The 23,837-nt window shown below is 36.9% G+C and overlaps 1 protein-coding gene across 7 annotated transcripts in view; it reads right to left on the reverse strand.

Moving 5' to 3' along the window:
- The window catches only part of ZMAT1 (zinc finger matrin-type 1), a 44,670-nt gene that overhangs the window by 18,480 nt on the left and 2,353 nt on the right, over positions 1 to 23,837 (reverse strand). For 5 of the 7 annotated variants that reach the window (XM_019824085.3, XM_019824087.3, XM_019824089.3 and 2 more), the window contains exons 2-3: positions 17,073 to 17,153; positions 9,516 to 9,622 (exon numbers count right to left, since the gene is read on the reverse strand). In XM_019824085.3, coding sequence (XP_019679644.1) covers positions 9,516 to 9,622; positions 17,073 to 17,153 — 188 coding nt within the window. The remainder of the gene's footprint in view (positions 1 to 9,515; positions 9,623 to 17,072; positions 17,154 to 23,837) is intronic. The other 2 variants (XM_006943875.4, XM_045050848.1) reach the window with 1 other exon arrangement.

A 23,837-nucleotide genomic window follows, 5' to 3' on the forward strand; every position in this document is an offset into this window, starting at 1 on the left:
CTTTTTCCAAAGAAGATATCCAGATGGCCAGCAAACACATGAAAAGATGCTCAATATCACTCATCATCAGGGAAATACAAATCATAACTACAATGAGATATCACCTCACACCTGTCAGAATAGCTAAAATCAACAACACAGGAAACAATAGATGCTGGTGAGGATGTGAAGAAAGGGGAACCCTCTTGCACTGTTGGTGGGAATGCAAACTAGTGCAGCCACTATGGAAAACAGTATGGAAGTTCCTCAAAAAGTTAAAAACAGAAGTACCCTGTGGTCCAACAATTGCACTAGTGGTATTTATCCAAAGAATACAAAAATACTAATTCAAAGGGATACCTGCACCCAGATGTTTATAACAGCATTATCTATAACAGCTAAATTATGGAAACAGCCCAAGTATCCATTGACTGATGAATGGATAAAAAAGAAGTGGTATGGAAGCGGAAGATGGCGGCTTAGGAGGACGCTGGGCTCACCACGCGTCCTGCTGATCACTTAGATTCCACCTACACCTGCCTAAATAACCCAGAAAACCACCAGAGGATTAGCAGAACGGAGTCGCTGGAGCCAAACGCAGACGAGAGGCCCACGGAGAGGGTAGGAAGGGCGGCGAGGCGGTGCGCGCTCCACGGACTGGCGGGAGGGAGCCGGGGCGGAGGGGCGGCTCCCCAGCCAAGCAGAGCCCCCAAGACTGGCTTGCAAAAGCGGAGGGGCCTGACGGACTGTGTTCCCACAACAAGCGCGACTTAGCGTCTGGGAGGTCATGAGTTAACAGCTCTGCTCGGAAAGCGGGAAGGCTGGAGGACAAAGGGAGGGAGAGCTGCTGAGCCCCCTGACGACAGAGCTCAGTTTGGTGGGGAACAAAGGCGCTCACCAGCGCCATCTCCCCCGCCCATCCCCCAGCCAAAATCCCAAAGAGAACCAGTTCCTGCCAGGGAACTTGCTCGCTCCGCGCAAACACCCAACTCTGCGCTTCTGTGGAGCCAAACCTCCTGCAGCGGATCTGACTCCCTCCCGCTGCCACAGGGCCCCTCCTGAAGTGGATCACCTAAGGAGAAGCGATCTAAGCCTGCCCCTCCTGCCCCTATGCACCTTGTCTACCCACCCCAGCTAATACGCCAGATCCCCAGCATCACAAGCCTGGCAGTGTGCAAGTAGCCCAGACGGGCCACACCACCCCACAGTGAATCCCACCCCTAGGAGAGGGGAAGAGAAGGCACACACCAGTCTGAGTGTGGCCCCAGCGGTGGGCTGGGGGCAGACATCAGGTCTGACTGCGGCCCCGCCCACCGACTCCAGTTATATACCACAGCACAGGGGAAGTGCCCTGCAGGTCCTCACCACGCCAGGGACTATCCAAAATGACCAAGCAGAAGAATTCCCCTCAGAAGAATCTCCAGGAAATAACAACAGCTAATGAGCTGATCAAAAAGGATTTAAATAATATAACAGAAAGTGAATTTAGAATAAGAGTCATAAAATTAATCGCTGGGCTTGAAAACAGTATAGAGGACAGCAGAGAATCTCTTGCTACAGAGATCAAGGGACTAAGGAACAGTCACAAGGAGCTGAAAAACGCTTTAAACGAAATGACTAACAAAATGGAAACCAGCACAGCTCGGCTTGAAGAGGCAGAGGAGAGAATAGGTGAACTAGAAGATAAAGTTATGGAAAAAGAGGAAGCTGAGAAAAAGAGAGATAAAAAAATCCAGGAGTATGAGGGGAAAATTAGAGAACTAAGGGATACACTAAAAAGAAATAATATACGCATAATTGGTATCCCAGAGGAGGAAGAGAGAGGGAAAGGTGCTGAAGGGGTACTTGAAGAAATTATAGCTGAGAACTTCCCTGCACTGGGGAAGGAAAAAGGCATTGAAATCCAAGAGGCACAGAGAACTCCCTTCCGACGTAACTTGAATCGATCTTCTGCACGACATATCATAGTGAAACTGGCAAAATACAAGGATAAAGAGAAAATTCTGAAAGCAGCAAGGGGTAAACGTGCCCTCACATATAAAGGTAGACCTATAAGACTCGTGACTGATCTCTCTTTTGAAACTTGGCAGGCCAGAAAGAATTGGCACGAGATTTTCAGGGTGCTAGACAGAAAAAATATGCACCCAAGAATCCTTTATCCAGCAAGTCTGTCATTTAGAATAGAAGGAGAGATAAAGGTCTTCCCAAACAAACAAAAACTGAAGGAATTTGTCACCACTAAACCAGCCCTACAAGAGATCCTAAGGGGGACCCTGTGAGACAAAGTCCCAGAGACATCACTACAAGCATAAAACATACAGACATCACAATGACTCTAAACCCATATCTTTCTATAATAACACTGAATGTAAATGGATTAAATGCGCCAACCAAAAGACATAGGGTATCAGAATGGATAAGAAAACAAGACCCATCTATTTGCTGTCTACAAGAGACTCATTTTAGATCTGAGGACACCTTCAGATTGAGAGTGAGGGGATGGAGAACTATTTATCATGCAACTGGAAGCCAAAAGAAAGCTGGAGTAGCCATACTTATATCAGACAAACTAGACTTTAAATTAAAGGCTGTAACAAGAGATGAAGAAGGACATTATATAATAGTTACAGGGTCTATCCATCAGGAAGAGCTAACAATTATAAATGTCTATGCGCCGAATACCGGAGCCCCCAAATATATAAAACAATTACTCATAAACATAAGCAACCTTATTGATAAGAATGTGGTCATTGCAGGGGACTTTAACACCCCACTTACAGAAATGGACAGATCATCTAGACACACGGTCAATAAAGAAACAAGGGCCCTGAATGAGACATTGGATCAGATGGACTTGACAGATATATTTAGAACTCTGCATCCCAAAAAAACAGAATATACTTTCTTCTCAAGTGCACATGGAACATTCTCCAAGATAGATCATATACTGGGTCACAAAACAGCCCTTCATAAGTTTACAAGAATTGAAATTATACCATGCATACTCTCAGACCACAATGCTATGAAGCTTGAAATCAACCACAGAAAAAAGTCTTGAAAACCTCCAAAGGCATGGAGGTTAAAGAACACCCTACTAATGAATGAGTGGGTCAACCAGGCAATTAGAGAAGAAATTAAAAAATATATGGAAACAAACGAAAATGAAAATACAACAATCCAAATGCTTTGGGACGCAGCGAAGGCAGTCCTGAGAGGAAAATACATTGCAATCCAGGCCTATCTCAAGAAACAAGAAAAATCCCAAATACAAAATCTAACAGCACACCTAAAGGAACTAGAAGCAGAACAGCAAAAGCAGCCTAAACCCAGCAGAAGAAGAGAAATAATAAAGATCAGCGCAGAAACAAACAATACAGAATCTAAAAAAAACTGTAGAGCAGATCAACGAAACCAAGAGTTGGTTTTTTGAAAAAATAAACAAAATTGACAAACCTCTAGCCAGGCTTCTCAAAAAGAAAAGGGAAATGACCCAAATAGATAAAATCATGAATGAAAATGGAATTATTACAACCAATCCCTCAGAGATACAAACAATCATCAGTGAATACTATGAAAAATTATATGCCAACAAACTGGACAACCTGGAAGAAATGGACAAATTCCTGAACACCCACACTCTTCCAAAACTCAATCAGGAGGAAATAGAAAGCTTGAACAGACCCATAACCAGCAAAGAAATTGAATCGGTTATCAAAAATCTCCCAACAAATAAGAGTCCAGGACCAGATGGCTTCCCAGGGGCGTTCTACCAGACGTTTAAAGCAGAGATAATACCTATTCTTCTCAAGCTATTCCAAGAAATAGAAAGGGAAGGAAAACTTCCAGACTCATTCTATGAAGCCAGTATTACTTTGATTCCTAAACCAGACAGAGACCCAGTAAAAAAAGAGAACTACAGGCCAATATCCCTGATGAATATGGATGCAAAAATTCTCAATAAGATACTAGCAAATCGAATTCAACGGCATATAAAAAGAATTATTCACCATGATCAAGTGGGATTCATTCCTGGGATGCAGGGCTGGCTCAACATTCGCAAATCAATCAACGTGATACATCACATTAACAAAAAAAAAAGAGAAGAACCATATGATCCTGTCAATGGATGCAGAAAAGGCCTTTGACAAAATCCAGCACCCTTTCTTAATAAAAACCCTTGAGAAAGTCGGGATAGAAGGAACATACTTAAAGATCATAAAAGCCATTTATGAAAAGCCCACAGCTAACATCATCCTCAACAGGGAAAAACTGAGAGCTTTTTCCCTGAGATCAGGAACACGACAAGGATGCCCACTCTCACCACTGCTGTTTAACATAGTGCTGGAAGTGCTAGCATCAGCAATCAGACAACAAAAGGAAATCAAAGGCATCCAAATTGGCAAAGATGAAGTCAAGCTTTCGCTTTTTGCAGATTACATGATATTATACATGGAAAATCCGATAGACTCCACCAAAAGTCTGCTAGAACTGATACAGGAATTCAGCAAAGTTGCAGGATACAAAATCAATGTACAGAAATCAGTTGCATTCTTATACACTAACAATGAAGAAACAGAGAGACAAATAAAGAAACTGATCCCATTCACAATTGCACCAAGAAGCATAAAATACCCAGGAATAAATCTAACCAAGATGTAAAGGATCTGTATGCTGAAAACTATAGAAAGCTTATGAAGGTAATTGAAGAAGAGTTAAGGAAATGGAAAGACATTCCCTGCTCATGGATTGGAAAAATAAATATTGTCAAAATGTCAATACTACCCAAAGCTATCTACACATTCAATGCAATCCCAATCAAAATTGCACCAGCATTCTTCTCGAAACTAGAACAAGCAATCCTAAAATTCATATGGAACCCCAAAGGCCCCGAATAGCCAAAGGAATTTTGAAGAAGAAGACCAAAGCAGGAGGCATCACAATCCCAGACTTTAGCCTCTACTACAAGGCTGTCATCATCAAGACAGCTTGGTATTGGCACAAAAACAGACACATAGACCAATGGAATAGAATAGAAACCCCAGAACTAGACCCACAAACGTATGGCCAACTCATCTTTGACAAAGCAGGAAAGAACATCCAATGGAAAAAAGACAGCCTCTTTAACAAATGGTGCTGGGAGAACTGGACAGCAACATGCAGAAGGTTGAAACTAGACCACTTTCTCACACCATTCACAAAAATAAACTCAAAATGGATAAAGGACCTAAATGTGAGACAGGAAACCATCAAAACCTTAGAGGAGAAAGCAGGAAAAGACCTCTCTGACCTCAGCCGTAGCAATCTCTTACTCGACACATCCCCAAAGGCAAGGGAATTAAAAGCAAAAGTGAATTACTGGGAACTTATGAAGATAAAAAGCTTCTGCACAGCAAAGGAAACAACCACCAAAACTAAAAGGCAACCAACGGAATGGGAAAAGATATTTGCAAATGACATATCGGACAAAGGGCTAGTATCCAAAATCTGTAAAGAGCTCACCAAACTCCACACCCGAAAAACAAATAACCCAGTGAAGAAATGGGCAGAAAACATGAATAGACACTTTTCTAAAGAAGACATCCGGATGGCCAACAGGCACATGAAAAGATGTTCAGCATCGCTCCTTATCAGGGAAATACAAATCAAAACCACACTCAGATATCACCTCATGCCAGTCAGGGTGGCCAAAATGAACAAATCAGGAGACTATAGATGCTGGAGAGGATGTGGAGAAATGGGAACCCTCTTGCACTGTTGGTGGGAATGCAAACTGGTGCAGCCGCTCTGGAAAGCAGTGTGGAGGTTCCTCAGAAAATTAAAAATAGACCTACCCTATGACCCAGCAGTAGCACTGCTAGGAATTTATCCAAGGGATACAGGAGTACTGATGCATAGGGCCACTTGTACCCCAATGTTCATAGCAGCACTCTCAACAATAGCCAAATTATGGAAAGAGCCTAAATGTCCATCAACTGATGAATGGATAAAGAAATTTTGGTTTATATACACAATGGAATACTACGTGGCAATGAGAAAGAATGAAATGTGGCATCTTGTAGCCATATGGATGGAAGTGGAGAGTGTTATGCTAAGTGAAATAAGTCATACAGAGAAAGACAGATACCATGTGTTTTCACTCTTATGTGGACCCTGAGAAACCTAACAGGAACCCATGGGGGAGGGGAAGGAAAAAAAAAAGAGGTTAGAGTGGGAGAGAGCCAAAGCATAAGAGACTCTTAAAAACTGAGAACAAACTGAGGGTTGATGAGGGGTGGGAGGGAGGGGAGGGTGGGTGATGGGTATTGAGGAGGGCACCTTTTGGGATGAGCACTGGGTGTTGTATGGAAACCAATTTGTCAATAAATTTCATATAAAAAAAAAGAAGTGGTATATATATACAATGGAATATTACTCAGCCATTAAAAAAATGAAATTTTGCCATTTGAAATGACATGGATGAAGCTGGAGAGTATAATGTTAAATGAAGTAAGTAAGTCAGAGAAAGACAAATACCATATGAATTCACTCATATATGGAATTTAAGAAACAAAACAAACAAGCAAAAGGAAAAAAGAGAGAGAGAGAGAGATCTCTTAACTATAGAGATCAAATTAATGGTTACCAGAGGGGAGGTGGGTTGAGAACGGGTTAAATAGGTGATGGGGACTGAGGCATGCACTTGTGATGACCACCAAATGTTGTATGTAAATGTTAAATCACTAAATTCTATCCCTGAAACTAATACTACACTATGTTAAACAAAAACTTGAAAAACAGAAAAAAATCAACCTATAAAATCTAGAATAAAATTGATAATAAATGGAATTTTAAGAGACATATGTAGACAATTTTCTATTCTTATTAAAACTATATTGGGTTTCAAAAAATGTATTTTGGAATTTTAAAGAAAAACAATTCATTCAAAAGTACTTATTTCATAATATAGGGAATAGCAAACCTGGCTCTTAGGAAATTTAGCTTTGCTTTCCCCAAAACTTTCCAGAGTAGAATAGCTTTTCAAAGGTTCAGAATTCTGTAAAATGTTTTTATTAAAAAAAAGTCTTTTTGAAAATGTATAAACTTTCAAAGTACTATAATTGGCAATGTTTTAAATATCAATCTCATTTTATAAAGTGCCAACTTTTTATTATAGGCTAGTAACAAACATTTTGTAGTCATACAATGTGTAAACTTATCTGTTTGCTTTTTATTATAATACATTTTTTACAGTGCATTTTTATTGACTGCATTATTTGTAGAGTCTATGAAAATAAGGAAAGTATATTATTTATAATTTAATCCCCCTAACAATCCAAGCTCTGAAATACTGGAAGTTCTCAATAAATATTTGTTAATAAAAAAGCCACAACATTACATAATGCCTTATCACCATGAAAATATTACAGAAAAAAATAAAAAGATGTAATGATAGGGCAGATTGTCCAGAATAGGCTCTTATATGAAAAAACAAGTAAAAACCAACAGATACAATTCTCTTTTGTTAAGATGTGTGTGTGTGTGTGTGTGTGTGTGTGTGTGTGTGTGTGTATGCACGTTCAGAAAGCATACTGGAATCATATCAGCAAAAGAGAAGTTAAGTGATGGTTACCTACAAGTGACAGAATTATAACTGAATGTGATTTTCTCATGATTTTGTGTATTTTCTATGCTGAATAGTACTTCATAAGCCCATAAAAAGATGTTTTTTTTCACATTTAAATTCAAATGGTTCTAACCACAGTTATCACAGAGCCCCTTGATTGTGTGTCTCTCTTTACTAACTCTGAATCTTTGAACTCTGGTGTCTGAAGATGTACTAGGCACTCTCACATATTTGATTTCATTTAATTCTCACATGTTTAATAAAAGAGATTTTACCACCCCTATTTTGCAGGTTCAAGGAACATGCTCAGAGAGGTAAAATGACTTGCCCAGGGTTACACAGCAGTGATGGAGTTAAAGCTTGAATGTATGTCCTCTCAATCCACATCTAACAAAATTTCCCTGTCATTACAGTAATTGAATCCCAGTCAACGTAAGAAGGAAATATAGCTACCAATAATATTAGCAATGAACAAAATGAGACATTTTTAAAAAAATTTTTTAATGTTTATTTTTATTTTTGAGGAAGAGAGAGACAGAGCGTGAGTGGGGGAAGGACAGAGAGAGAGAGGGAGACACAGAATTTGAAACAGGCTCCAGGCTCTGAGCTGTCAGCACAGAGCCCAATGCAGGGCTCAAATTCGGAAACAGCAAGATCATGACCTAGGCCGAAGTCAGACGCTCAACCGACTGAGCCAACCAGGCATCCCTAAGACAAGATGTGTTTTAAAAAGTAAAGCTGCCATTATATTTTTTAGAGTAAATTTATCTAGTACTTTTAGTAACCCAGACCTTAGATATGAAATAAATCCAATAGCTCACTGTATAGAAATGAGAGGTAACACCAAATGAGAGAAAAGAACACTGGACATGAAAGAAGGAATCATTGTTAAGCTTAGTCATGCCAATGATGCTATGAAAAATCATGATCCCTCTGGTACTCAGTTTTCTAATCAGTAAACCAAAGGAGTAAGAACATTAAATATTCCCTCTTCTAGTTTTAGAATGTTATGGTTTTGTGCTTAAAAACATGTTGGTTAAGGGGCGCCTGGGTGGCTCAGTCGGTTGAGCGCCGACTTCGACTCAGGTCACGATCTCACGGTTGGTGAGTTCGAGCCCGCATCGGGCCCCTGTGCTGACCGCTCAGAGCCCGGAGCCTGTTTCAGATTCTGTGTCTCCCTCTCACTGACCCTCCCCCGTTCATGCTCTGTCTCTCTCTGTCTCAAAAATAAAAATAAATAAACGTTAAAAAAATTAAAAAAAAACCATGTTGGTTAAGAGGAAACTGAGCAGCTTAGTCGGTTAAGCATCTGACTCTTGATTTTGGCTCAGTTCATAATCTCATACTTTGAGACTGAGCCCTATGTTGGGCTCTGCGCTGACAGCACAGAGCGTATTTGGGATTCTCTCTCTCCCTCTCTCTCTGCCCCTTCTGTGCTTGTGTGCATGCGTGTGTGCACAGGCTATCTCTCTCAAATAAATAAAAACAAACATTAAAAAAAACTGTTGGCTAAGTCAAATGCAAGACAGGTTAATTTTGTTTTTATAGCCTTCATTTACTGTACACAAAGACTCTGGAGTTTTATAATATGCCTTGATTAACATTAATAGTTACCTACTCAAGCTTTAAAATGCCTCCCTTATATTTACTACAAGGACTTGAAGAGACAGTGGTTTGATGAATACAAAGGGAGGCAGAATGGTGTGAAGAAAAGAAGAGAAGCTCGGAATCAAAAAGATTTTAAACTCAAATTCCCCAAACTTAAGCTAGTAAGTTACTGTCCCTCTCTGAGCCAGTCTCATCATCCATCAAAGGGAAATAATTCCACCTACTTCACAGGATTTTCATAAGAGCCAAAAACGATAAAATATGAAGTTTATCTGCCACATTTAAAAGCCTACATTAGATTCTATTCCCATTATTTTTAACCTACCTCATAATGTGAAATCCTTTGTGATTCAAACTGTAGCACCACTCCACATATATTACAAAAGTTATCTGTAAAAAGTTCAGTCTTTTCCTGTTCATTCCAAGTCATATCTATGAATAAAATAAAGGGAAGTGAGACACATTAATTAATACTTAAAGTTATCATTTTCATTCATTTCACATGTCACCTCAAATCTGAGTACTTGCGAGGCTACAGTAATAGCTTTTTGCTTAACGAGTATGCAATTTAAATAAAATGTGTATATTAAGTATGCTTCCAATGTCTGATACAGCAAGAGTTACTTATTTAGTATAAGTCTAAGCAATACCATTCCAAAAGGAAAGTTATATTTATGTGGGTATCAGTAACATCATGAAATTCGTAGAATGATCTAGGGCACCAATAATGAAAGGCAGGATTAAAAAAAATAGCCTTGGAATTTTGTTTTACAGCAGATAATTATTAGAAAAGCATTGTTTTGAGACTATCACCTGTCTAGAGCTATGGCTCCAATGTTACCTAAAAACCATTTGGAACCACAAACTTTGCTGATGGTAGGCAAACATCCTCCATTGTTTTTTTTTTTTTTAAACTAGCATGTTCATCTGGCCAAACATGTCTCACACAAGCCCCTCAAAGCTATAAAATAATGTACATATAATAACATCTAGAAATTACACTATAGTGTTTCTCACTGTATTAATAACACATATTGAAACTTTCTGCATTTACACTTGAGGTTCACACTTCTATCAAAAGTTCTTAACAGCTGCAATGTATTCTGACAAAGTTTATTAGCTTATCTATAGGGTATAAATCACAAAACATCAAATTTTACTTGCTATTTGGTATTTAAATGAATAAGCTGATACCACATATTTATGGAGAAATGCCAATAATACATTAAATAGATAAAAATTGTAGAACAATAAATATATCAAATTCCCAACACTAACAAAAATTAAATATACACCACATAGAAAAAATATGAGAAGTTATAAATTAAATTTAAAAGTTGTTAATTTTGGGAAATGGGGTTAGAAAAGGAACAAAGGGAGAAAATTTAACATTTTATTCTTTTCAATTATCTTGTTTTAATTTTTGAAAAATACATGTAAGCCTTTCTATTTCAGTCAGTTAAGCATATGGCTCTTGATTTCAGCTTAGGTCATGATCTTGTGGTTCATGGGATTGGCCCCACCTCGGGCTCTGTGCTGACAGCATGGAGCCAGCTTGGGATTCTCTCTCCCTCTCTGTCTAGCCCTCACCCATTCTCTCTCTCTCTCTCTCTTTCAAAATAAATAAACTTAAAAAAGCTTTTAAATATACTTATTTTAGAAGTTATTTTGGATATCTTCAACTAAGCTTAATTTTCAGTATCACTGTATGCACTAAAAAGGCTTATTTAAAAAACTGTCCAAGATAAGAATAACTGTAATTAACATCACTAATCATTAGGGCAATGGAAATTAAAACCACAATGAGTGTCATTATACCTGTCATAATGGCTAAAATAAAAAACACAAAAAAATCACAAGCGTTGGTGAGGATGTGGAGAAAAAGGAACCCTCATATGCTATCAGTGAGAATGCAACATTGGTGCAGTCACTGTGGAAAACAGTATGGAGCTTCCTCAAAAATTAAACATACAATTACCATATGATCTACTAATTCCACCACTGGGTATTTACCCAAAGAAAACAAACACACTAATTTGAAAAGATACATGCACCCCTATGTTTACTGAAGCATTATTTGCAACAGTCAAATATAGAAGCAACCCAAGTGTCCATCCATAGATGAGTGGATAAAAAAGATGTGATATCTTACTCAGATGTGGAATATTACTCATTCATAAAAAAGAATGAAATCTTGCCATCTGCAACAACATGGATAGATCTAGAAAGTAGAATGCTAAGTTAAATAAGTCAGTCAGAGACAGACAAATACCATACCATTTCACTCATACATAGAATTTAAGAAACAAAACAAATGAACAAAGTAAAAAAAATACAAACCAAAAAACAGACTCTTAAATACAGCTCAAAAACTGGTGGTTTCTAGAGGAAAGGTGGGTGGGGGAAGGAGTGAAATAGATAAAAAGCATTAAGAGTACACTTATTTTGATGAGCACTGAGAAACATAAAGAATTGTTGTATCATTATATAGTACATCTACAACTAATATAACACTGTATGTTAATTATACTTTAAAAAATAAAGAATAACTGTAATTAGGAACATGTCAGAAATGCCTTGATTGACAGTTAAATATTTATCCCTGTAATATATAGATAGCATCCCCTCTGAATTTAATTTTTTAGGTTGCTTTAGAATATATATGATTTATCTAACTCTGACTCTAAACTCAGCAAGATAAAGCGGTTAAAATGCATTTCAGGACTTCCCTTGTTTCAGAATTAACGATTATATGCAATCTGAGTATGCTGGTAAGATTTCAAATTTCCCTTTAAAATTTTTCACTAGTAAATATTTCATTTGTCAGCAATATAACTTATGGAGAGAATGTATCTTTTAAGGAGACAAAAGGAAACTATTAATTTAGAGGTTCAATAATTCCTAAAATTTAACACTCCTTTCTCTCCTAAATATGGAATTAAATCTGGAATTACTTAATTCCAGATTTCCCCAAGTCTCAGTACTCAGTGTTCGAAACTGACACTCAAATTTGGAAATACCAAGTCTGAGTATTTTAACCTAGACTTTCATTACTGGTGCCCCACATCATTTCCATGAAGCCCATGAAGTTACTGGCACCCCTTTACCTTTTTCTTTAGAATGGTATTGCCTAGATGTACTGCCTTTGACTCATTTCGTCAAACAAGTTCTTGGTCTGTTTTTCTTTATTAAATGGCACAATATTCCAGGCTTAAAATCTCAGCCTTTCTTCTCCCCAGAAAAACACTATTTCATATCACTTTTAGATTATAACATTATTTCATATCCATCTCTTCCTTTTCATTTCCCGTAACACTACCCTTGTTCAGGTCATCAGTGCCTTTAGGCATCATTTAACTTTGTGATATTTATTTATTTATTTATTTAAAATAATTTTTGGATTGTTTATTTTTGAGAGAGAGAGAGACACCTAGTGTGAGCGGGGGAGGGTCAGAGAGAAAGGGAGACACAGAATCTGAAGCAGGCTCCAGGCTCTGAGCTGTCAGCACAGTGCCTGACACGGGGCTCGAACTCACAAACTGTGAAATCATGACCTGAGCTGAAGTCGGCCGCTTAACCGACTGAGCTACCCAGGTGCCCCTAGCTTTGTGATATTTATTGAAGTTAGTTTCAAAGTACTATGGTAGATTCTAGAAAGAGATAAGAAAAAAGAATGAGCATCTATTGAAGGCCTTCTATGTGTCAAATAAAACAACAGCTTACCCCTATAGTCCTTAAAACAAATCTGCGAGGTAAGTGGCATTTCACATATTCTGAAGATTAGAAAATAGGGATTTAGTACAATCAAAATTACTTGTCACATCTGTTATTTGGTGGAGCTAAAACTTGAAGTTTATCTTGAATTTTTCTATTATATGTACATAACTATCCACATGTTGGAAGTGACACAGCAAGTAAATAATTCCTAATCTCAAGGAATTTACAATTTAGTAATTTTAGTAAGTGTATAGCAAGTGTATAGAAAAAAACTATGACCCCCATATGAAATGTCAGAAGTGATATAAAACACAAGGTACAGTGTATTCCTGCTGAAGACTTTTGGAAAAGCTTTCTAGAGAACAGGTTCTGAACTAAGATTTAAAAGGTGTATATAATTCAGGTAAAAAAAAACTGGAATAAATGTACTTGGGGAGAGGCAAGTATATGAAAGACAATAATTGAAAGGTTGCCATGAGGCCAAATCATAATTGTCTTCACTAGGGCATTTGGATTGAATTTTGCATTCAAAAAGGGAAAAGAAGGGCTCACAATGGGCATATGAATTAGGAATCAGTTGCAGGAATGGGTCATTGAGGCTTGAAGCCTCAGGAGGGGCAGCAAGCACAGAAAGGAAGGAATGGATATAAGAGGCATATCTGTCAAAACTAGAGGGCATTAAATTCTGAGATTAGAATTTGCTATGAATATGATGAGCTTTTAGATCTATCACATTTAAGCTTATACAATGTTATTCCTGATGTAAGAAGTGGAGTTTTGGCCTTAATTAAATTCAATAAATTCACCTACAGTTACTTGTCAATGGCAAATTATTTCCGAGTGTAATATGAGTGTGTTGATATTCTGACTTCAGTGAGTCAAAACTGAAATGCAGAAAAATCTGAAATTAAAAAAGAAGATACTGCAGTGTTGATGCACATTAAAATGTATGTAGGAGGATTTATGCTAATTTTCTTTAAACAGCATGCTTTCCCAATCAATTCAATACTATTAAATTTGCGTTCAAAATTTCAGGAACAAATCTTCATGTAAAAATTATTCTCAATCAGGGTATCACATCAAATTCACATGCAGTTTTTCAACATCATACATGCTGGATTAAAAAATCTCTGTGGGGGGCGCCTGGGTGGCTCAGTCGGTTGAGCGTCCGACTTCGGCTCAGGTCATGATCTCGCGGTCCGTGAGTTCGAGCCCCGCGTCAGGCTCTGGGCTGATGGCTCAGAGCCTTGAGCCTGTTTCCGATTCTGTGTCTCCCTCTCTCTCTGCCCCTCCCCCGTTCATGCTCTGTCTCTCTCTCTGTCTCAAAAATAAATAAATATTAAAAAAAAATTTTTTAAAAAATAAAAAAAATAAAAAATCTCTGTGGGTAGTCCAATCCATATAATTCTGATAATCAATCATGTTGGGAATCACTGCTCTACAGTACAGGCTAGATCCTTACACGTAATGGCTGTCCAATACCTATTTGGTGACTAAGCTGATTGGTATACAGGTCATCTACAATGATACTTATCAAGCTAACTGCTTTAGTCTAACCTGAAAAGATTTTGGAAAAAAAGGAAAAAAAGAAAGAAAAGAAGTATTCCTTGGCACTATCTATATAAATCTCCAGAGTTGAAATCCAAGAATCTGAGTTTTATTTATTTATTTTTTAGTGTTTTTATTTATTTCTGAGAGAGACAGAGAATGAGCAGGGGAGGGGCAGAGAGAGAGGGAGACAAAGAACCTGAATCAGGCTCCAGTCTCTGAGCTGTCAGCACAGAGCCTGACACGGGGCTTGAACCCATGAACTGTGAGATCATGACCTGGGCCGAAGTCGGACGCTTAACTGACTGAGCTACTCAGGTGCCCCAAGAATCTGAGTTTTAAGTAGGGTCCCCAAGTAATCTCTTGAACAGCCTACCTAGTGATCCTGTTCAACCTTCCACAAGGTAGTTCTGAACCCTGGCTACACATTAAAGTCATTTAGGTTGTTTTTAAAACATACCAATACCCAGACACCACTCCAGATCAATTAACCAGAATCTCTGGGAGTGGTTTCCCATCATAGTTTCTTGTTGTTTTGTTTTTTAAAGTTTCCCAGGTGATTCTGTTGCACAGTGAAGGTTGAGAATCGCTGCTAGCCAAATTTTCATGTGTATTTTCGTTGAATGGAAATTTGTTTTCCTGGAGAGTAGGGGGTCTCAAACTTTAGTGTGCATCAGAATCATCTGGAAAGCCTGTTAAAAGATTAATTTTGGGGTCCCATCCCCAAACTTCTTATTCAGTTGTTCTGGGGTTGGGGACCAAGAATGTACAGGTTTTTATAAGTTCACGGGTGAAACTGTTCCAACACTCGTCCAAGGATCAGACTCAGACCATGCTTAGCGCTTCTACTAGTCGTGGTTCTATTCCTTGAAGGCATGGTAAATATAATCCCTCTTCTAAAATGGCAATCCTCAAATATTTTAGTAGAACCATTACATCTTTATTGCTCCCCCCCTTAGCCTTTTAGTGAACTGATCCCAGCTCTGTCATCCAGCTGAATGTCCAGTGCTCTCACTGTTTACCTAAATCCCTGCAATTCATAAAGTGTAACATAAGCACAATCACCCTAATGGGGTCACAATAACAAAATAGTAAAATGAGATCATCACCTCATTTTTTTATTGTAGTAAAAATGCATAATATAAAACTTACCACTGTAACCATTTTTAAGTGTAGAGTTCAGTAGTGTTAAGTATATTCACCTCTCTGTTTTGAATGTTTCTCTTCTATTAATATAGCCTAAGATAGCCTCACCAATTTTTTTGGTGGGCACATCATACTATTGACTCATGACAGGCTAACTTTTGTAAAACACAAGCTTCTACTGGGTGTTGTATGTAAATGATGAATAACAATTCTACTCCTGAAACCAATATTATACTGAATGTTCACTAAAATTTAAGTAAAAAATAAAATAAAAATAAACCATCCCCACAATGATAATAAATTTGTGCTTAACTTGAATAAAGATAATAGTTTTAAGAAAAAAAAATTAAAAGATACAAGCTTCTTGGGGCACCTGGGTGGCTCAGTCAGTTAAGTGTCTGACTTCTGCTCAGGTCATGATCTCACAGTTCATGGGTTTGAGCCCCACATCAGGCTCCGTGCTGACAGCTCAAAGCCTGGAGCCTGCTTCCGATTCTGTCTCCCTCTCTCTCTGCCCCTCCCTTACTCTCAATCTGTCTCTCTTTCTCTCTCAAAAATAAGTAAGCACTAAAAAAATTAGAAAAAAATACAAGCTTCTTTTTCACCTGGAGCTGTTAAACTGTCACTCTAGGACATAGTTATATAGATAGAAATTTTTATGGATCCCCAACCAGACCCAATATACACTTAGATTTGTCTCATTTAAGTTTCATTTGTTAGATTCTACCAATAATTCTGGCCTCTCAAGATCTTTTCAGATCCTGAAACTATAGACAAGAGGTTTGTAGAAGGTGGCTTCTTACTGACAACAATTATACATGATGGGGTATTATTTTTCAGAGGGTATCCCACACTGCCAAGTTCTCTTCAAACTGCATTTCCCCTAAATTTGATATGAATGTGATGATATCTACTTTCTAAAGGTAATACCTGAGGCCTGGAAAGGTCAAGCAATTTGTCCAAAGTTACACAGTAAGCATCAGAGCCAGGATTCCAATCTAAGTCTGCCCAAGATATCCCTGAGAGTTAGTTTTTAAAAAGGCCAAAGTCTTAAATGAGAAACTTCCTCTCTAGGTCTGGCATATATGAGAAATGCATGTCTACTTCACAAGAGATGCTAAATAAATGTTCCTTTGGACCCTGCTCTATCCTTATCCCCACTTTTGAGACATGATTTTTGGACTCTCAGAAGTAAATGGTCTATAGCAAATTCTGAAAGTGGGAGAGGTAATTGGTGATAGATAGTGCAGATGTTTTTCAGCCTGTCTTAGGGGGAAGACCTAGAAGGCAGGCAAACATCAGGGAATAGATGTTAAATTAGGAGTCATGTGAACAAATGATGTTGGCTGTGAGGAAGATGACTGGAACAGGAACTAATGCTTATTGTGTACTCACTATATGCCAGGAACTAAAGTTAAGTATTCTCACAAAGAACTGGGTCTTTGGAACTGGTTCTGGTAGGAATGAATACCTGAAGAAACTTGGCAATTTGTATCTCCCCCTTTTTCTTTTTTCTTCTTTGTACTCTCTTCACATCTTTTCTCTTCATAAACTGTTTAGAATTTGAAACAAATATATTTTTATTGGTTGGTTGTTAAATATGGGCTTCACACCGATTCTTAATTCCAAAAGCAGTAAGAGTTTTAAAAAGCACCAGAATGAGAGAGACTGCATGACAGTCTTTACCCTGCTATTAACTAGCTTATGATTAATAACATATGCCACCTTTCAGATTTCCATTTCTAAAGTTTCTCTTGTACTTGACCATATATGGGTTGATAGTCACCAAAAAAAAATGTTGTATTTTAGAGAGAAATACAAAGAGAAGCAAAATTTTGGTGGGATTCTTATAGAAGCGTCCAAATATCTTAGCTGCTTCCAAATAAAAAGTCTATCAGGAAACACAAAAGATGATTTGAAGTTTTAAACAGCTATATAGTTATACAGAGTTTAGGGCTTAAAAATTCAAAATGTCCTAATATTTTCCCCCTACTCCTCCATTATCTGCATTTCCTTATCTTTGTCCTAACCCTAAAACTGGTTCTCTCCAAGGTATTTCTTTGCAAAAACATACACAGAATTTCTATTACCAAATATAATGTTTTAGTCATCATAACTAATGTTAAATTGCTTTAAGCAAATTATAGTATTATTTTTGTTATAATATAGGTATAAGTGGTTCAGTTTTCTTTCCTGACAATGAATACAACAAATTCATGGCAAATGGTCCTGCATCTTTCAACCTCATTTAGTTATAAGTTAGGAAAGCTATGGCTAAAAATATAAATAGATTACACATTAGAATATCAAATGACTAAATTAAATGCTGTGATGTGTGATTTCATCCCTCATCTGTAGCAAATGAAGTTTTGAATATGGGAACTTAAATCCCTCCCAGTTAATCATAGACATGTTGTTCTAATATTCCTAGCATAGTACTTCTCACTTGTTCTTTATTACCTGACATATTTGGATTTTATGCCATCATAAACTTGGAAAAAAATATGGATAGGGGAACAAGATTTTATACTCAGAATCAAAGCCCGGTTTAGGTAGCTTGATAGCGAGATCTTAATGATACAATGCTGTGCTCTCAAATATGGACTGGGATATACTGTCTTTGAAACATACAGGAGCTTCTCATGCTGATAACGTTTCTTTGTGTTTTAACATTAAAAAAAGCCATGAGGAATAAGAAAGTACTATCAAAAACTAGGTTCAAAATGGGAAGAGAACCTAAGGCTGATAAAGGAGTAAAGGCTTAAACCGACAGGATATGGAAAAGATAAAACCAATGTTTAATGCATGGTTCCATTTATATTCAAAGTGTAAGAGAGTAAAACTGCTTTGCAATGCTGTCCTCTGTGGTCACAATAAATGGTACACTTCTTCAGGTTGCCAACTGTTAAAAAATTAAGCATAGTTTATAAATATGTTATTTTACAGGAATTAGACACCTCATAAAGTTCTTTAGATTGGAGAAAGATGGTCATATGACAAAACTATGACCTACAGGTACAGAGTACTAGTTTGGGATGATGAAAGATTTCTGGAGATGGGCAGGGGTGAAGGTTGCCTAACAATGTGGATGTACCTAATGGCACTGAGTTGCACACTTAAAAATGCTTAAAATGGCAGTTTAATAAGAAATAAAATACTGAAAGTGTTAAAATAAAAGACAAAAGCACCTTCTTATCCCTGAAGGGGAGTTCCCCTCCAGAGTCAACCCATCACTCAGAGGAAAATGCGTTAAGCAATAAACCTTTGTTTTGCTACTATAACTAAGTGATCCTCTCTTGAATAACAATTATGAGGGTTATTTTATTTTATTTATTTATTTATTTTTAATTTTTTTTAACGTTTATTTATTTTTGAGACAGAGACAGAGCATGAATGGGGAGGGTCAGAGAGAGGGAGACACAGAATCTGAAACAGGCTCCAGGCTCTGAGCTGTCAGCACAGAGCCCGACGCGGGGCTCAAACTCACGGACCTGGAGATCATGACCTGAGCCGAAGTCGGCCACTTAACCGACTGAGCCACCCAGGCGCCCCTATGAGGGTTATTTTAAATCAAAGAGTGGTTTTGTGACAAATTATAAACAGGATCTGAGAAGAAAGTTCATGTATTTGGTGCTCCTACAATTTTACTATATTTATACATGACTTTAGCCTTTAGTGAGAGAATCAACTAAAGTTCTATTAGTGAAAGTGTTTAGTCTTTTTATTTCCTTCCTAAAAGAAGTGTTTACATGACTTGAGAAAGCAAAGCTTTCATAATAATTTGGAATGGGGGGAAAAACTATGACCTATAATACTGGGTAGTAGGGAAAAAAATAAGCTTTTGAGTTGGTCAAACATATCCAAATCCCATCTCGATCTCTAACTATATACCCTTCAGCAAATTATTTAACCACTTGGAGCCAGTTTTTTCATCTAAAAAGTAAAGAAATATACTGTCTCTCCCAGGATGTGGTGAATATTAAATGAAACAAAAATTAAAAAAAAATGTTCGGCACACAAAGTCACTTGATAAAATATGCTCGTTTACTAATTCAGAAGCTGAAATTTTTACTTAGTATTATATATAGTCAGTTTATTTCAGATCAGAGTAATTTTAGAGATAATCTAGTCCAACATTTTTCACTCTTGGCACTATTGTCACTTTGGGCCAGATAATTCATTGTTATGAGGGGCTGTTCCATTCACTGTAAGACACTTAGCAGCATCCCCCAGCCTCTACCAACTAGAAATTGGCAGCATTTTCCAGTTGTCAAAACCAAAAAATATCTCCAGATATTAACACATGTCCCTTGTGGGGCAAAACTGCCTCTAGTTTATAGCTGATTTAGTCTAATGTCCTCATTTCAAAATAAGGAAGCTAAGGCCCAGAGAGATTATAGGAAATAAAGGATTGGGAAAGCTAAAATTTAAAATATATGATTCTAGATTTAGGTAGATTTGGACTATGAAAAAGTTCCAGAAGTTTGAGGAGAGGCATTAGTAATAGCTGAGAGATGTTTTAAGTAAGTGAAACGCAAATGTAAGGACGAATAATTCACATTCTATGGATTAAAATCCCCCATGTTGATATAAAAATATTCAATTCAGCTTGTTCCAGAGTACCTGCCTTTGATGATATAAAAAGCAAAGAGGATTTACTTCCTAGAAACTCATTTTTGTGGAGACCATTGTTGGATTGTGTCTACTCCAAATAGCTGCATTATTATGCTAAAGTTTTATAAAATATCATTAACCTCTGTATACAAAAGTGCAATTGAGTGTGAAATCAAAATTATCCTATTTGAAACTTTTTCCTAATACTACTAGATAACACCAGACAACTTAGGATGAAATACATTTTTGTGATAAAAGAAAAACAATTATGGCTTGAGTCAGACAAAAATGATGAGTCTATGCCTACAATTTGGTCCACCCTTGCTAACGAAATTAAAAACCACACAGGATCTCTGAGGAAAGGAAGATTATAACATCCTTCATTTCTAAGTAAGAGAACTTTGCTTTCACTAGAATTAAATGTTACTTGGTTACCCTGATAAATTTAAGCTTATTCAAATTAGATCACTCTATAAATGGCTACATTTAATAAAATGAATCTCACTTGCATGATAATTAGATTTAGTTGTACCAAACACCAAATTTATTCCTCAAGATAACCCATCAGATGTTTATGGCAATAACTAGTTATTAACTGCTTTAATGCTTTGTTGAGGTGGGAATTGCATAGTCCAACTGATCTTGATGCAAAAAAAAAATCTAACATTGTAAAAAACTCTTTGCATCCTATTTCTTAAATATGAAATTTATTGTCAAATTGGTTTCCATACAACACCTAGTGCTCATCCCAACAGGTGCCCTCCTCAATACCCATCACCCACCCTCCCCTCCTTCCCACCCCCCATCAACCCTCAGTTTGTTCTCAGTTTTTAAGAGTCTCTTATGCTTTGGCTCTCTTCCACTCTAACCTCTTTTTTTTTCCTTCCCCTCCCCCATGGTCTTCTGTTAAGTTTCTCAGGATCCACATAAGAGTGAAACCATATGGTATCTGTCTTTCTTTGTATGACTTATTTCACTTAGCATAACACTCTCCAGTTCCATCCACGTTGCTACAAAAGGCCATATTTAATTCTTTCTCATGTCTTTGCATCCTATTTTAATAAAGTGACAAGAATGAAAAACTCAAAAGAGTTGGCTGCAATAATATAAATCTCAGTCACAGATTTAAAGTCAGCTATTAATAAATCCAAGAAATCATCATTTTAATTCTGCAAAGAGCATAAGTGCTGTATTCTCCATGACCGCACCTTTTGAGATAGCCTCCCTCAAGCGTTCTTGATTTAAAAGCATTTTTTAAATAGCTGACTTGGCCTTTGCAATTTTTTAAACTTTTTTAAACATTTTATTTATTTTTAAGGGAGAGAGAGGGGCAGAGATAAAGGGAGACACAGAATCCTAAGCAGGCTCCAGGCTCTAAGATGTCAGCACACAGCCTGACACGGGGCTAGAACCCACAAGCTGTGAGATCATGACCTGAGCCCAAATTGGACGCTTAACCAACTGAGCCACCCAGGAGCTCCGACCTTTGTGATCTTTTAATACCATTCATATAAAGGAAAGATGAACAGAGCTCAACACTAAGTTATAGTGGAAAATGGACCATGTTAACCTTGCCAAGGTATTTTAACACTGTTTCCCCTAAATGTCACAACCCATTTAAGGAGTTTTCAGAAATATTATTCGTGCTAGAAGTGCAGATGTGTACCTGTAAGCATTATGAACACCCAGTTATAATGCTATCTAGTATCTTTATTTTCTCAGTTTATAAGATTAGTACCTGACCTATAAGTTTAGCAAGTTTTGGGTGTTTTACACAGATTCTCACAATAAAAAATAATGAAGGCTTTCCTATAGCATATTAATAATTACAAAATGCAATGTAATTAATAAAATAACTGGGAATACTAGTTATAAGTTTAATATTTACTTTGTCTTTAAATGAAATATGTGACCTTCATAATTATAAGCACTCTGTGGCTAGTTAGCTCCGGAGTCCTGCCTGCTTGTGAAGTTACAAACTGAATTCAAGTCCTGTGTAAATCCACTAATTTACTTGATCCCATGACAGCTACATTGCATCAGAAAGTCACCATGCCATTCATTCCAATAGGTTAGTAAATGTGAATGGATCTCCAAGATTGGTTTCAGATGGAAAAGAATCAAGGTTCATATCCAAACAAATATGTGATTAATACATGAAGGGGCAGGCTTAGTCAATATTTTCACATATTGATACCTAAAGCCACATAGGGACAGAAGATCAGAAACTAACAAGTGGTCATTAACCTCTCTCCAGACATTCCTACCCTAACAAATGCAAAGAATAAATGTTAATTCTAACAGTTTGCTAATTATTCCTTCCTAGATACCAACATTAGATTTATAATGTGTTTTAGTGTACCTATAATATATAAGACACCATGGGTAGAATGCAGATTTATAATAAACAATGGGAGGGCCCTGATAGTTTAAGAGTCTGACAAATGATATTTAAGATTGAATTTTCCTCAATTATTTATTTATTCATTTTATAATTTCACTATCAAGCAATACTATTGACTTCTTTAATCTAGAGTTCTTAGACACAGCTGTGTCTAATTCAACTGTATCCTCATCACTGAGCATAGTGACACACACACAGGAGTTCAATAAACAATTCTCGAATAAATGAAGGAAAGGCCATTAACTAGGTTTTCTTATGATGGACTTGAAACTTCACTGAATAATACGGAGACAAAGGTAATTGTTAGGTAATTACTGTACAAATGGATTATTAACTAAAGAAAAAGCCAGCATGTCCTCCAATCTAAAACAGAATTCACTTAATAATTTATTTTTTTAAACGAAGAGGTAAACAAACAAGAGAGTTTTTGTTTATTTTTGTTTTGATGTTTACTATGATTACATTGGAACATCAATATTGGGTGAAAATTCCTTTTTTGAGCCATTAAACATGAAGTGTCCTACAAAATCTCATGACTCCCTTTACCATGAATTCTAGGCAGGTATGTTTTGTCATATGTCCATTCACCTGGCATTTGTTTTGTTTGTTGTTTTGTTTTTAAGTTTATTGTCCAATTTCCCAGTTGTAACTTTTGAAACTTCTCATCTTCCCTGCTTGGCAATTTTTAATCTCCACTGTCATTTGCTCATTACCAACCCCAAGACAGATGAGATCCTTAGGAGTGTTGGCTATAGTTGAAAAAAGATCACCAAATGCTTTATTAAACGACTTTTAATGGTTCTATCTGGAGTATACTTATAACAACTGGAATCTTGACAATTCTTTGTCACATTTTAGAGTAATCTCCTAACCAGGGCTAAAAAAAAAAAAAAAAAAAAAAAAAAAAAAAAAAAAAAAAAAAGCAAAAGATACTGGCACACCATCAAGAAACATTTTTCTCTCTTCTCTTTTATCCAGTATCTTATAACTGGCAACCATTTATAGTCTTTAGAAATATCCAAACAAAAATATTTTACGATGTAATAGTGCTTTGGACAGTGTACTATATTACATATTTATCTTTCGTTAGGTGGAAAGGTAAAAGTTTTGGTTTGGAGTGAACACATAATTAAGGATATTTACCTAAAATGAAATAGTAAGAGATAATTTTTAGGTAGCAATTATATATTTTTTTCATAGCTTAGTAAATTGTCTCAA

The sequence above is a fragment of the Felis catus genome, chromosome X (genome assembly GCF_018350175.1).
Source record: "Felis catus isolate Fca126 chromosome X, F.catus_Fca126_mat1.0, whole genome shotgun sequence".
NCBI classification, from domain to species: domain Eukaryota; kingdom Metazoa; phylum Chordata; class Mammalia; order Carnivora; family Felidae; genus Felis; species Felis catus.